The following is a 15,586-nucleotide window of genomic DNA, read 5'->3' on the forward strand; positions in this document are numbered from 1 at the left end:
GGAACTGTAATTGGGCGAAAGCCCGTTGTTCCCAGCCAGTAAATAAATAAATAAATGAATAAATAAATAAATAAATAAATAAATTCATTTGTTGACAAATAACAAATTCATATTGTACACATCGTATTTGGTGTTTAGACTAACTGTTTGTATTTTAATATACTACAAGATAGAATAGGAAAGATACATTTGCTTCTTGAAAGAAAACTAATGAATTCCTAATCGAAGTCACAGCGATGAGATATCAGTTACCAATTATGTGTCGTCACGTGTTGCACCTTTAAGATACAAAATTTCCCAAATAGTTCACCTACACGACTACACAGCTAAAATGACTGCCTTACTTGTCAGAGCATAATTCGAAAACACTCGGGGCGATATTTGTCACAGATTGAATGTCATTACCGTTGCAGGTTTTGTCGTCCACGAGCTCATATCCTCGATCGCAGTAACATCTGTAGCTTCCAATGTTGTTGATGCAGTTATGTTCACAGGCATCCGTCCCTGTGTCACACTCGTCAATATCTGTAAACACACAGAAAGATTTTCATCATTCTTTCGCTGTACCAATCCTAACTTGACATGAATGAAAATCTCGACTACTGGATAAATTTGACCAAACCTGAAAATGCCCACTTGTCCGAAAAGCACATAGAGTTGTAGCATTATATTGTAATGTCGGGGACCCAATGGTCTATGAAATGTTGATTCTAAACTGCAGCATCGTATCTTGAAAAAAATAGATTCTTTTTTCTTGAGAAAAGAAAAACAAACAAACAAAACAAACAAACACGATAGCTGTCAGGCCTCTTGGATCAAGGAATCTCTGGCCAAAGTTGTAAGGGTTATTAATAATTAGGTGTTTCCGGCTAAACCTTTGTTTTTATCACAATAAGAATTTCTAACCTCCGTTCGTATTCTGTTCTTACATGGTAGGGTTCTCAGTTGCGAAATATTGCTGTCACTTGCATCGATAACCTTGATCATTGAGGCTTTGTTTTCCCAAAATGTGTTTTTATTTTATTTTTCCTGGTCCCTAAAATTCTCACCTATGGACGAAATGGTATGTGCGGTACTGGTGTCATAACGTTAATCCAGTTATTTCATCTGCAAAACAGCTTTTAATTGATACCTAATCTCTTTTCTTATGGATTTGTTGTTTCAGGAACGTTAATGATATCAACATTTTGTAGCCAATATCACACCGCATACATAATAGAACTTATATTTTTATCTGGAATGTAAGTTTTCAAAGAACGATAACAAACCAGTACGCGATACATTCATTTGGCATTTAATTTACCGTTTGAGACTTTTCGACAGCTCAAATGGTAAGAAGTGTTGTCTCAATGTGATAAGACAAAACGCAGTCACGGTAATCGTAAAATCGCTTACCGTCGCATACGTTGGTGTCATCGTTCAGTTCATATCCTTGGAGACATTCGCAAATGTAGCCGTCTGGATTAACAGTCCGGTTCACATTCAAACAAATGTGATCGCAAACATTGAAGTCCAAACATTCATCAATATCTGTACACAAGAATAAAAAGATATGTACTTCATATAACGTAGAATAAGCCTCGGGGCAGATATTCAGACTCAAACTTTTACAATATTCATTTGGCCTACCACTTGTCGGGGTTCATTTTGAAGATTATGCAGTATTAAAATAAAGTTTTCAGCGGCTTGGTTTTTAAAACTCGAGAATCTCATCCTCCCTCCCCGAGTAAACACAGGGATTGCAGCCATTTTGAATATCAAATATCTGTAAATATTGATTATATTCAAAACATTACGTCAGGGTGGGCATGCTCCATTTTTACATTACTCTCTTGACCTCCACAATGACATTCTAAAGAGTCATCAGGGTCATCTCTGTATCTCCTACCTTCGTCACAGTGCGTCCCTGTCCAGCCATCCTCACATTCACACGTATATCTGTTAATGCCGTCAACACAGGTTCCATACAAACACGGATTAGAGGCACATTCGTCAATATCTGGGTAGAGTGAAAATCGATTTAAAAAGCCGAGCTACTTCGTACTGATGATTGTCATTTGATCATCTGTTGATAGAAAGTATTACTCTCATCTACGAATTACTCGAAAATTGCAACTATTAACATAGGTTTTTTGGCATTCCTAATAAGACTTAACATAATTTAGAACATCAACGTGGAGAGGAGATAGAGGTCATTATTTTCAGATAACCCATCCTAATGTGATCCTAGTATGGTCCTCTTGATCTTCCATGAATGCATTGTCCCCTCGGTGATTACAAAATTTTCATCGTCTTCATTTTGAGGGGTTTATGAAGTAGGAGTTTTGATAAAGGTTTCAAAATAGGGGCCATATTAGACTTAGTTCGGGTCGATAAATAAAAAATAATACGTCTCCATCTTGTTGAAAAGATTAAACGCATGATACTATTTGAGTTCCGTGAGCGCAAATATTACAAGTAGTTCAGAACGAACTAATCAGGGGTGAGTCTGCGCAGTAGGGCTGAATGCGATTAATTAGACCCGGAACGCGATTTCGAATATACTAGTAACTACCCTTACATCGCGTTCACCCTACTAAAACGATAGCAAAGAGAGAAATCACTTACATCCCAGAATCAAATCTAGGGGCATACCCCTGACTTACTGTGCCCTGAGAACTACTTTTATCATTGAGTAATTATACGTTTTTATCAGAAAGTGTTTTCTTACTGTCATCACAATTTGTTCCTGTCCATCCTGCATCACAGTCGCATATGTATTCATCGATAAGGTTTTCACAGTCACCATTTACACACGGGTTTGATGCACACTCATCAATATCTAGAATATAGAGATACAGCATACATAACTTCATATTCTTCAGTCGTTCGAATCTCAAACAACCTCATAATTACAGAGTGCATCCCTACTTTCGCTGTGACACCATATAAGGGGACACATCTCGATTCGTGGATTCGTGCAAGCCATGTCAAATTTGATTTTTTTTGGCCACAGAAGCTGATAATCAATGGTTGATAGCAAACAATTCCAAGTCTACTCATAATTTCACCGCAAACATCTGATATGCCAGTTAGAATTATTTGTGGTCCATTGATGCCACGTGTACACTTTCCATGGAGGTTGCAAACGGCGATATGGACAAGTAACACGATTGGAACTAATTTGGGATTATTGGATTTTCATATTTTGCAAATTTCTCAAAAGTGTTAGGTGCCATATAACTGAATGTTGCAAAATCGCAAATTACTTATAAAAACAAGTGTGTAATATAAAAAACATTTGTAGATTAAATCGACATTACTTCACCATCCAATTATCCCAAAAATTTCTGTCATATAAAAACATTTCAAGTGGATATTTCAATTGTCAGGAAGTGAAATATACCGCGCAAAGTAGTACAAAATGGAAACAATATGAAAAAAAATATCAGTGTTCATTAAATGATATTAGCTGTTACCGAGGTTTGTAAATATTGTCTTCAAATGAGCCAATGAAAATTACCTATTTCGCAGTTCACTCCAGTGAATCCTGGCTCACATATACATTCGTAAGCATTAACTCTGTCTTCACAAGTGCCGTTTACACACGGATTGGATTCACATTCGTCAATATCTGTGGTAAATACAAATATGCACACAAATTAAGACGTCGTATGTGCATTAGGTTTCTCTTACTAATATATACAAATCGTGCGTTTGATGATGCGGTCCTCCCGCTTCTGCGCATGTGCCTCATTTTGTGTACAGTGGTCCGAATTCCTCCAAAAATACAGATTTACGGTAACGCATACAGGAGCCGCCGCTGTTGATCGACAGGTTCCATTGAAATGGACATAAACATATATGGGCGAGCGGCAGACACACCCATTTTTCACACTTAATGTACCCACCTTACATACGGCCACATCATACATCATTTGAAAGCTTATTATCTCTACTTCAAGAAAATTGACGATGTGGAGCTGCCAAGTAGGGCCATAACCCCCTAATTTGCATAATTCACATGGGTACCCGATTTGCATAAATGTGATATAAAATTAGGAAATTCATTGTTAACTACTCTAAAACATACTTTTAAACTATTGAGTGATATATCAAATGAAAGGTATTTGCATCTAGAATACAAAATTGATATCCAAAAAGATATTTAAAATGGTTTTACTGAAATATTTTCATATTCATACTGAAAAAAATATTTAACCCTTTTGAATAACAATATCTTAAAAATTTGAACACATACAGCCACATCATACAGCCACATTATACATCATTTGAAAGCTTACTATCTCTACTTGAAGAAAATAGACAACATTTAGTTGTCAAGTACGGCCGTAAACCCTAATTTGCATAAGACCCACGGGTACCCAATTTGCATAAATGCGATTAATATTAGATATTTATTATTCACTACTCGAACAATACTTTTAAACTATCGAGTGATATATCAAATGAAAGGTATGTGCATGTAGAATACTAAAAAGACATCCAAAAATATATTTAAATTCATTTTACTGAAATATTGTCATATTTATATTGAAAAGATATTTTCCCCTTTTCAATAACAATATTTAAAAAAAATTAATACAAAAAGCCAAATCTTACAGCATCATCATACGTTATTTAAAAGCTTACTATCTCTTCTTCAAGAAAATTGACAATGTGGAGCTGTCAGGTACGGACGTGGCCCTTAATTTGTAAATTTACATGGGTACCCTATTTGCATAAATGCAATATAAAATTAGAAATTTATTAACTACTATAAACATACTTTAAACTATCGAGTGATATATAAAATGAAAGGTATTTGCACGGAGAATACAAAATGGATATCCAAAGAGATATTAAAATGATTTTACTAAAAAATTTTCGTACTAATGTAGAACAATATACTTTCCCCTTTTTAATAACGATATTATAATAATGTTAACACATAGAACCGCATCACACAACCACATCAAACGTTATTTGAAAGCCTATTATCTTTGCCTCATGAAAAAAAGACGATATGCAGCTGACAAATAGGGCTGTAATGATTTAATTTGCATAATGCAAACGGGTACCTAATTTTCATGAATACAATATAAAATTACAAAAATCAATTGTAAAGTACTCTAAACTTACTTTTCAACTATCAAGTGATATATCAAATGATAGGTATTTGCATGTAGAATAGAATCATGAACTCCAAACGTGTATTCAAAATATTCTTATTGAATATTTTCAATTAAATCGTAAACGTTTTGACTAGTTTATAATATTCAAAATATTGTGTACTAATAACGAATAATGCTAAAGTTTTGGGGATAAATATCTGAATTTGTTTTGCAATTGATTTTTTGTTTATTAAGGATACGAAAACTAGAACATTTTCCTGTCTAATTCCCATATAGCTGAACAACAAGAATACATAAAACCAATTGGAACTATTTTGAGATAATTGGGTCTTCATATTTTGCAAATTTTCTAAAGCGTGTTTTGTGCTCTATAGTTGAGTGTTGAAATATAACAAGTTACTCTTAAAAACATTACAAGTAAAAAGAAAAGCAGATGAGCTTAAATTTGCAAATTAAAGCGACATTACTTCATCATCCAATTATCCCAAATTAGTTCCAATCTTGTTATAAATAGCTGTGTGTTGAATGACCCTTTTGTATTATTGATGTCATTTTTGTTTCAATTTCTCTAGCAATCTTGTTTGATGGAGACATCATTGGTTACTACATCTGTGTTACATCTGTATTTTCAGTTCAGTTATGTGGAATATGTAGACGGAAGGCACCATATTTCATTTATCGTATTTATTGTCATATAATGAAGGAAAAGCAACTCAACACACCGTTCATATCTTCGTTGTTTGCATTTTGTGTAAGATATTGTGTATATTGTCAGTGTATATTATGTTTGGCTGTTTTATATAAAGTGTTAATTAGCCATGGCGATTATTCTAGTTAAGAGTAAAACATTATCACCACTTACAAGTTGGTACCTTATGCTAAAAATACAAGTGAACAAAATGACGCCCACGAGGAAAGTTCGTCGGCCGCCCAATTATAAGTGGATGATGCAGTCCAACCTTTCACAGATCAAAATTCATTGACTATTTTCTCAAATAAATCGTGAAGAAATAAACAACATACATCAAAGATACGACTGATTTTACACGGAAAATTGAGACAATAAAAGTTCCGGCCAATGCGACATTGGTAACACTAGAAATTGTTTCAATGTACACTAATACAACGCACAATGAACCAATGGAATCAGTCGACAGAGCATTAAATCAGGAAAGATCATCAAATGATTGCATAATCAAACAACCAACAACAAATACATGATAGCTATGCTGAAAATAATCTTGAAAAACACACTTTCAAGTCAACAGTGAATTTTACCGTCATGTATTTGGGTGCGGTACGAGATCTCCAGTTTTACCAGAAATTCCCGACATTACAATTCACAAGACAAAATGAGAATAATTCAGCAACACACTGAACAAATATCGCTCTGACTGAGATTCAGAAACGATGTATGATTCTCACTGGAACTCAACACGAGCTTAATGAATTCATATCAAACATGAAAAAATGCATCATACTTTCAAATTTTCGAAAGCTCTTCTCAAGAAATCATATCGTTAGACCTCATTATCTATAAAGGTCATCGGTGGAACAAAGAGGACATTCTCGACTGCAAAACACACACAAAACCAACTGATACAGTGCGGTTCACGAAACCAAACGGCAACATTCAAGGGCCTTGTTAAACGCGAAACATTACGATACATTAGAACAATCATGCATCAACAAGGCAATAGAGAATACAAGATATTTTCGAGATAAAAGTAATGAAATGCGACCAAACGATTCTAAATCTTGTTAAATTATTACTAACTTTGGACAATCGGATGACATTTAAATGTTATTAAATTTTCATTAAATTAATTTCAAATTTCCTTGGAATCGTAAATAGTAAAAGGGAACCAAAACATTTTCAGGTCCCCTATATGCTGATCAAAATCTCCAAGTACCCCTCTACAATCTCCCAAAATTTTCGAATCTAACCCGAATTCCTCTGCCTCTCACCGTTATTTGTGAGCGTAGCCTAATCACATACATAAGAAACGGTAATACAAGCGTTACGATGATGCCAAACTTCACAAAACCTACAACAGTCCGATCTCCGATTCAAATGAGCATACACAAATGCAGCCTGAACAAACAGTAGACATCCTAGCTTCCGTACTTGAACAAACTGAACTTTCAGTGGAACAACTCGATTGGTAACACCTACAATCATTCAATCAGTGCACATGTTTCACCAAAAGAAAATGAAGGACTGATGAAGACAACTCAGTACTCTCGAAAGGTAGCATCAAAGGATATCGCAGTGTCACATTAGTCATGCTACCCCATAGGGCAGAACACGTAGATTAGGGTTGCGTCTCGCCATGGCAAATCAACACTATACATAAAACGGCCAAACATAAGATAATATACACTTACAATATACACATGTACCGTACACAAAATTCAAACAACTAAGATATGAACGATTTGCGGAGCTGCTTTCTCTTATTACATGTCACCAATTGTGTCTGCTGTCGAATTAATCTTCCCTTCACAGACCTTTGTTCCTGCCAAGGCAGCAATAACTGTGGCAACCCTTTTACTCATGACAATGCTGGTGAAGAAGAGGATGATGAATTCCTACAATTACTAGATTTACTGGAAATGACATGAATGATTTGGATCATAAATCATGCCATTTCTTTGACTGAAGCTTACTCTGACACATTGTTTCAGCTACAAAGCTACATTTCAACAACTACAATAGTGTCTTTCGTGTTGATCTTTTTGTTGCATTGATACTTAAATTATTTTTTTAAATACCATTATTAAAAAGAGGAAATATTTATTTCGACAGAAATATGAAAATATTTCCGTAAATTAATTTAAATATCACTTTTGATATAAGTTTTGTGTTTTACATGCAAATACCATCACCACAGACCATATATTACTCGATAGTGTAAAAGTGTGTTTAGAATAGTTAACAATGAATTTTCTAATTTCATATCTCATTTCTGCAAATTGCTTACCAGTGTAATTTATGGACATAAAGGGGTACGGCATTCCTTGATAGCTCCACATTGTCAATTTTCTTCAAGTAGAGATAATAAGCTTTCAAATGACGTATGATGTGGCTGTATGATAGGACTCTATGTGTTAACATTTTTAAAATATTGTTGTTCTAAAGGGGAAAATATTTTTTTCCATATAAATATGAAAATATTTCAGTGAAATCCAATTCAATATCTCTTTGAATATTCATTTTGCATTCTACAAGTAACTACCTTTCATTTGATATATCACTCGATAGTTTAAACGTATGTTTAGAAAAGTTAACTATAAATTTATAATACTATATCGCATTTATGCAAATTGGGTATGCGTGTTTATTATGCAAATTAGGGGGTTATGGCCCAATTTGGTAGCTCCAAATTGTCAATTTTGGTGAAGTAGAGATAATAAGCTTTCAAATGACGTATGGTGTGGCTGTGTGTTGTTGCTGTATGTGTTCAAATTTTTTAAATATTGTTATTCAATACGGGAAAATATTGTTTTCCATATAAACATGAAAATATTTCAGTATAATCAATTTCAATATCTCTTTGAATATCCATTTTGTATTCTACATGGAAAGACCTTTCATTTGATATATCACTCGATAGTTTAAACGTATCGTTAGAGAAGTTAACAATAAATTTCAAATATTATATCGCATTTATGCAAATTGGGTACCCTTGTTAATTATGCAAATTAGGAGGTTATGGCCCTACTTGGCAGCTCCACATCGTCAATTTTCTTAAAGTAGAGATAATAAGCTTTCAAATGACGTATGATGTGGCCGTATGTAAGGTGGGTACATTAAACTCCTAAAATAAGGCCCTTTTTGTGGATTCGCCGCTCGCCTAATACGAGCAAGGGCATTACATAAAATCGTTATCTGTTACACGTACCTATACAGCTATAGCCATCAGGATCCAGTAGATATCCAGCGTAACAAGCACAGGTATAGCTTCCTTCCGTGTTTTGACATCGCTGTTCGCAGTTATCTGCACCACACGTCTGGCGCAGACATTCATTACAATCTAGGAGTGAAAACATGCATGTTAGTTATGCAAAAACATTCAATTATACAAGTTATATGGTCACTTGCGCGTCCATAAATTGTAGAGATCTATGCAGAAAATGATCAAATGACCTTTGTGATGCAGAATATTACAGTTTTACTGGCTACTTTCAGGTGAAGTAAATAAACGACAACAAAGGACAGTATTCACCTAACATGAGAATTATTAATGGTATTCGCAAAGCCACAGTGTATGCATACTATTTCAAGGATCCGCCCAACATTTTCTGTCCATTAATGATACGAGTAGTGTCCTAAACCAATTCTGCCTCCAATTACAGCTACATAGTTCCTCTTTTGTCTTTAAAAGGTAAATTAACTGCGTTAAAGGGGAAAAAACCTAGTATGTTGAGCTACTACAATGATGAAATTTATGCGTGCCGAATACAATCTATTTTACTTTGTAGATTTGCTTAAGTAGCATATAGTTTTGGAACATGCAAGGCATATTATGTCGCGATCGTTACGTTTTTATATTTCATGTATTAGTGAGTGTAGACTAGGTTATTGTGATCAAACGCTGTTCTAATCTGTTTCACCATACCCAAACAAAAATTGTGTAGAAAATGCAATCAGTCACGAGGCACGAAATTTTGATTACCTTGACAACTGCCATCCAAGACTTGTTCATAGCCCCTGTCACATTGACATTTCTGCTCATTTTGCTCGTCAAGGTAGCAAACTCCATTATCACATGTTCTTCTGCAGGCACTTTCAGCTGTTAAAATATGATACTTAAAATGATAACTATCCAGGTAATTATTGTCTGGGAACAAGACTGTCAGATAACGTATAACCAATGTATATTGTGAATACATACCTTCGAGTTACCCTAGCGTTGTTTTGTAAAACCCTCACTCTGCTACGCTGTGTCAACAAGGAGGTTATAGTGTTGCTGTTTATTTGTATATTTGTTGAGGGCGCTCTTCAGTGATCGCCGTCCTTTGTATTGCGATAATTGAGCAAACAGTGAATAACCAAGAACATTTTCGCGAGGTTTCATTATACTACTTGCATGTATACCGTATTTGTATAGGGACTCCCTGCATCAAGTGAATGGTGACAAAATTCTCCAGTAACCTTAAGATATTAAGGAACCTGATTCTTGTTCAAATCGCGTCGTGACTTTGTTCACTTATTTAAGGTAATATGTACGGCGCGCCAAATGTTTCAAAAATATTTATCGATTCAGTGCAAAAATAAACTGTCTTTCTCAATTGAAATAAAAATTCGGTCTCATTAGGAAGGAAATAAGTAAGAAAAGTATAATTAAAAAACAAAAGACAGAAATGTCATTTAATACTTCATTTTAACTTGAGAAAAAATCTTTTAAGCGTAATTAGGAAATAAACAATTTTCAACGATTTGAAAAAGTCATACATCCATACTTATCGACATACATACACGTATAATAGTTCGCGTAAAAGGTGCAATTAGTGCTGATTTTACAAAAAAAGAAAAGAAAAATATGTTATACAGTGGTACGTCCACAAAATTCACAAGAAAATCACTAAAAATCACTACTACCACTCGGAAAAAATAGTACAAAAAATAAAAACGTGAACCACATACAGAAAATAATTATAAAAGAATCAGACAAAAAAGCCATGCATACATAAAATTATTTATGTACTTAAGAAAATTAAAAAGCACTACGTCTCATAATAAACGTATTATAGATAATCAAAAATATAATATGAATCACCAGCCGCTTTGACAGTAAAGAGAGAAAATCGGTGAAAAAATTCGGCAGTGATGGCTCTAAACAAAAGTGGATCTCATCTACAAAAAAATAAAATAAAATAAAATAAAAACGAAAAAAATAAAAAATGCCATGAACAGAGATACAAAAAAACGCGTGGGCCTGTGGAAAGAAAAAACAAATGAGGACTCGCCACAGCAAAAAAAAAAAAAAAAGGAAAAAAAAAAAAAAAAAAAAAAAAAAAAAAAACGAGCACTCGCCACAGAAAAAAAAAACAACAAGCCCGAAATTACAATTATTTTATTCAAAAAACTCATGGTTCACGTTTCCTTCGATCAATGAATCCCCAACAGCGGGGAATCCGATCACATTAATTGAGCATTTCAGTGATAACGTGACATCTTTAAACCTAGCTCTGTTTGGCTGGGCCCTGCTCTACTTGAAACCATACTTGATGAAATGAAGTGGGCAATATCACCTAAAGAACGTCCAAGTTAACAGTGAATAGTTCCAGAGAGTCAAGTTAACTGAGCCAATTTCAGGCAGTCCACAGGTCAGATCACGAGCGAGACGTACAACCCATGACCCTTCATAGCAACACTGCGAACATATCGATGCCTTAGGCGCGGTATGGCAGGGAGCTCACTGCAGGCCTTCCACCGAGCCGCACTGTCATCGCCTTTTGGCCTACATGATTTCTACACAGTTTTATACGTGTGGTTCGATACATCGGGTTCTACGGTGGCCCAAAACTACCTGTTCTCCGCATTCAAAGTCTGCGTCGCATTCAATTGTTTTTCTCTCACATATGTCTCCGCATTCAAAGTCTGCGTCGCAATCAAATGTTTTTCTCTCACATATGTCTCCGCATTCAAAGTCTGCTTCGCAATCAAATGTTTTTCTCTCACATATGTCTCCGCATTCAAAGTCTGCTTCGCAATCAAATGTTTTTCTCTCACATAAGCTTATGTCTCCGCATTCAAAGTCTGCGTCGCAATCAAATGTTTTTCTCTCACATATGTCTCCGCATTCAAAGTCTGCGTCGCAATCAAATGTTTTTCTCTCAATATGTCTCCGCATTCAAAGTCTGCATCGCATTCAATTGTTTTTCTCTCACATATGTCTCCGCATTCAAAGTCTGCGTCGCATTCAATTGTTTCTCTCTCACATATGTGTCCGCATTCAAAGTCTGCGTCGCAGTTAATTGTTCCTCTCCTAGATGGGCCACAGGCGGCCCAAACACTATTAATAAGCTTATTATTGAGTTTTTCTCAGTTTTCTCTATCAGTTCTTCTCCCTTTCTTCACGCTCTGACTGGTCGTAGGAAAATAAAAAGAAATTACTTTATAGCCTAACCTAGCCTCTTGACTCTTTATTTATTTACACCCCATTACAAGGACGTTTATCTCTCATATACACACATCTTGTAATTAATTAGTCAACATGACTAATTATGCTAATCCGTGGACTTATCAGGGATTTTATAGGTTAGTCAACATCGCGAAAGATAGGAAAGGTTACTAAAACTCCTTTTTCATTACATCTCTATCTTTCCAATGTTGACCAACCCTTGATAAGTCCTCGGATTAGCATAATTAGTTGTGTTGACTAATTAATTACAAGATGTGTATATGAGAGATAAACATCCTTGTAATGGGGTGTAAAATAAATAAAGAGTCAAGAGGCTAGGTTAGGCCACAGTCCCTCTATCGTGGATAGAGGGACTGTGTTAGGCTATATAGTCATTTATTTTATTTACTACGATCAGTCAGAGCATGAAGAAAAGGAGAGGGACTGATAGTGACAGAGAAAACTGAGAAAAACTCAATAATAAGATTTATTAATAGTGATTGGGCCGCCTGTGGATGGTCGTCGCAGTCAATGATTTTGTCACCAGTGTTCTCCCCAGGCCATTTTAGCGTAGCGGTCCCGCTACGCTTTCGCCTCTCCCCGCTACGCTTTGATTCTCCCCGCTACGCTTTAAAATATTCCCGCCATCCTTTAGTTCACATGCTAGCGCTCTGCGTAGCTACCAGCTGTTGCATGCATTGTCTACACATTAGCGCTCACTGCAACTTTCAACCTGGTGAAAGAGTGGAAGGTGTGAAGTATGGTATGCGTCCGATAACTTGTCCGTAAGTGTTGAGAGGAACGTTAAAACAATAGAAGAATCGGCCGGTTGTTCACAAGTTTTCATTCTACAACGACTATTACGACCAACAAAGACCTTTAGTCGGTATACATCGAGGACAAGTATTCACAGAGTTAGGCGGTGTAGCACTAGCGGGGCCTTTGATCACATTCCCATGCTTTGATCAACGAAATGGACCGCAAAAGAAACAAAAGAAGCAGTTGACTAGTGAGGTTGATTATGATTTTACAACGATGATCTTTTTTTGTCCGAGTACGATCACGATCGCGATCGAGTTCACATTGCATAAATTCCAATATGGCGGCGGCCATGTTGGCCGACGTGTTTATAACGTGTTGACATCGATCCTTGCGTCGCGTGTGGTTCCACTCTGACACGTTCTCTGAAAGATTTACACCTGATTTTCGAGTGATTCTAGTCGTACTTAGTTCATGTCTTGTGATCATCTTGGTGGTATTTTTAAAATCAAGAATCGAACGACGATGTTCAGTGGCAGTGGTAGTTAGGCGGGGGGGGGGGGGGGGGGGGGCCTGGTTGAAATTGATCCCCGTGATGAAACATTATTCGCGGTGTTTGTCGTTCAAAAATGATATAAAACTCAATTACATTTGAATTGTGTAAAGCTCAAACTTATGAATTTCTTCTTTGTTGGCAATTTTGACAATTTTATTAGCAATATATGTATTAATGAAACTCCAATCAGACGAACCATTTCTTGCTTTCAATCTGAACTTGCTGTTACTGTTTGAATCTTCTATTTAATTTTCTTTTAATTGCAATTGGTGGTATTGTATTTGTATTTGTATTTGTACTATACTGTGATGATTTGTGTAATAAAGAGTTTCCATGATGTTCAAATTGCATACTTGTGTGTTACCATTGCATTTTGTTGTGAGTGTACATGAATGAGTGGGTGCATGTGCAAGCTTATATCCATATGCAAATATAAATTAATGATATGCAAATGATTATGCAAATTAGCCGCTACGCTTTTGCTTGATCCTGGGGAGAACACTGGTCACCAACACATGAAGGCGTTGGCAAGTTTTGGTGAGCGTGACCCTCGCTCCATGACCCATCCGGAAAAAGTATCACTCTTTTAGTGTTCGTGATCGCGAAAAGCTCATTTTGAAGGTAAGTGACAAAGTAATTTATTGTATTGTAAGCTTATGGGGTTAATGATCTAGCCAAGGGGGTACGCTGCTCACCAGTATGGGCGCATCATAATGGGTCCCACGTGAGCGTCCGAATGTAAAACGGCAGCCCGTCCCACAACTGCCAATACATCCAGGGCTAGACGGTGGCTAGATCATTAACCCCATAAGTTTACAATACAATGAATACCTTTGTCACTTACCTTTGAAATCAATGAGCTTTTCGCGATCACGAACACTGAAAGAGTGATACTTTTTCCGGATGCAATCATGGGTCATGGAGCGAGGGTCACGCTCACAAAAACTTGCAAACGCCCTCATGTGTTGGTGACAAAATCACTGACTGCGACGCCCATCTAGGAGAGAAACAATTGAATGCGACGCAGACTTTGAATGCGGAGACATATGTGAGAGAAAAACAATTGAATGCGACGCAGACTTTGAATGCGGAGACATATGTGAGAGAAAAACAATTGATTGCGACGCAGACTTTGAATGCGGAGACATATGTGAGAGAAAAACAATTGATTGCGACGCAGACTTTGAATGCGGAGACATATGTGAGAGCGGAGACATATGTGAGAGAAAAACATTTGATTGCGACGCAGACTTTGAATGCGGAGACATATGTGAGAGAAAAACATTTGATTGTGACGCAGACTTTGAATGCGGAGACATATGTGAGAGAAAAACATTTGATTGCGACGCAGACTTTGAATGCGGAGACATATGTGAGAGAAAAACATTTGATTGCGACGCAGACTTTGAATGCAGAGACATATGTGAGAGAAAAACAATTGAATGCGACGCAGACTTTGAATGCGGAGACATATGTGAGAGAAAAACATTTGATTGCGACGCAGACTTTGAATGCGGAGACATATGTGAGAGAAAAACATTTGATTGCGACGCAGACTTTGAATGCGGAGACATATGTGAGAGAAAAACATTTGATTGCGACGCAGACTTTGAATGCGGAGACATATGTGAGAGAAAAACATTTGATTGCGACGCAGACTTTGAATGCGGAGACATATGTGAGAGAAAAACATTTGATTGCGACGCAGACTTTGAATGCGGAGACATATGTGAGAGAAAAACATTTGATTGCGACGCAGACTTTGAATGCGGAGATGTAAGCTTATGTGAGAGAAAAAAAATTGAATGCGACGCAGACTTTGAATGCGGAGACATATGTGAGAGAAAAAAAATTGAATGCGACGCAGACTTTGAATGCGGAGACATATGTGAGAGAAAAACAATTGAATGCGACGCAGACTTTGAATGCGGAGAACAGGTAGTTTTGGGCCACCGTAGGGTTCAAATACCATGATAATAAATCACCTCTTGTTTGCTAATTCCTCGTCTATCCTCAAAGATCACCCA

The 15,586-nt window shown here is 36.3% G+C and overlaps 1 protein-coding gene across 1 annotated transcript in view; it reads right to left on the reverse strand.

Moving 5' to 3' along the window:
* The window catches only part of LOC139117643 (mucin-like protein), a 54,761-nt gene that overhangs the window by 17,421 nt on the left and 21,754 nt on the right, over positions 1 to 15,586 (reverse strand). Inside the window, exons 7-12 of the mRNA XM_070680884.1 lie at positions 9,020 to 9,151; positions 3,503 to 3,613; positions 2,711 to 2,821; positions 1,889 to 1,999; positions 1,396 to 1,530; positions 406 to 525 (exon numbers count right to left, since the gene is read on the reverse strand). Of these exons, the coding sequence (XP_070536985.1) occupies positions 406 to 525; positions 1,396 to 1,530; positions 1,889 to 1,999; positions 2,711 to 2,821; positions 3,503 to 3,613; positions 9,020 to 9,151 (720 nt within the window). The remainder of the gene's footprint in view (positions 1 to 405; positions 526 to 1,395; positions 1,531 to 1,888; positions 2,000 to 2,710; positions 2,822 to 3,502; positions 3,614 to 9,019; positions 9,152 to 15,586) is intronic.

Source organism: Ptychodera flava, chromosome 18, assembly GCF_041260155.1.
Source record: "Ptychodera flava strain L36383 chromosome 18, AS_Pfla_20210202, whole genome shotgun sequence".
NCBI classification, from domain to species: Eukaryota; Metazoa; Hemichordata; class Enteropneusta; family Ptychoderidae; genus Ptychodera; species Ptychodera flava.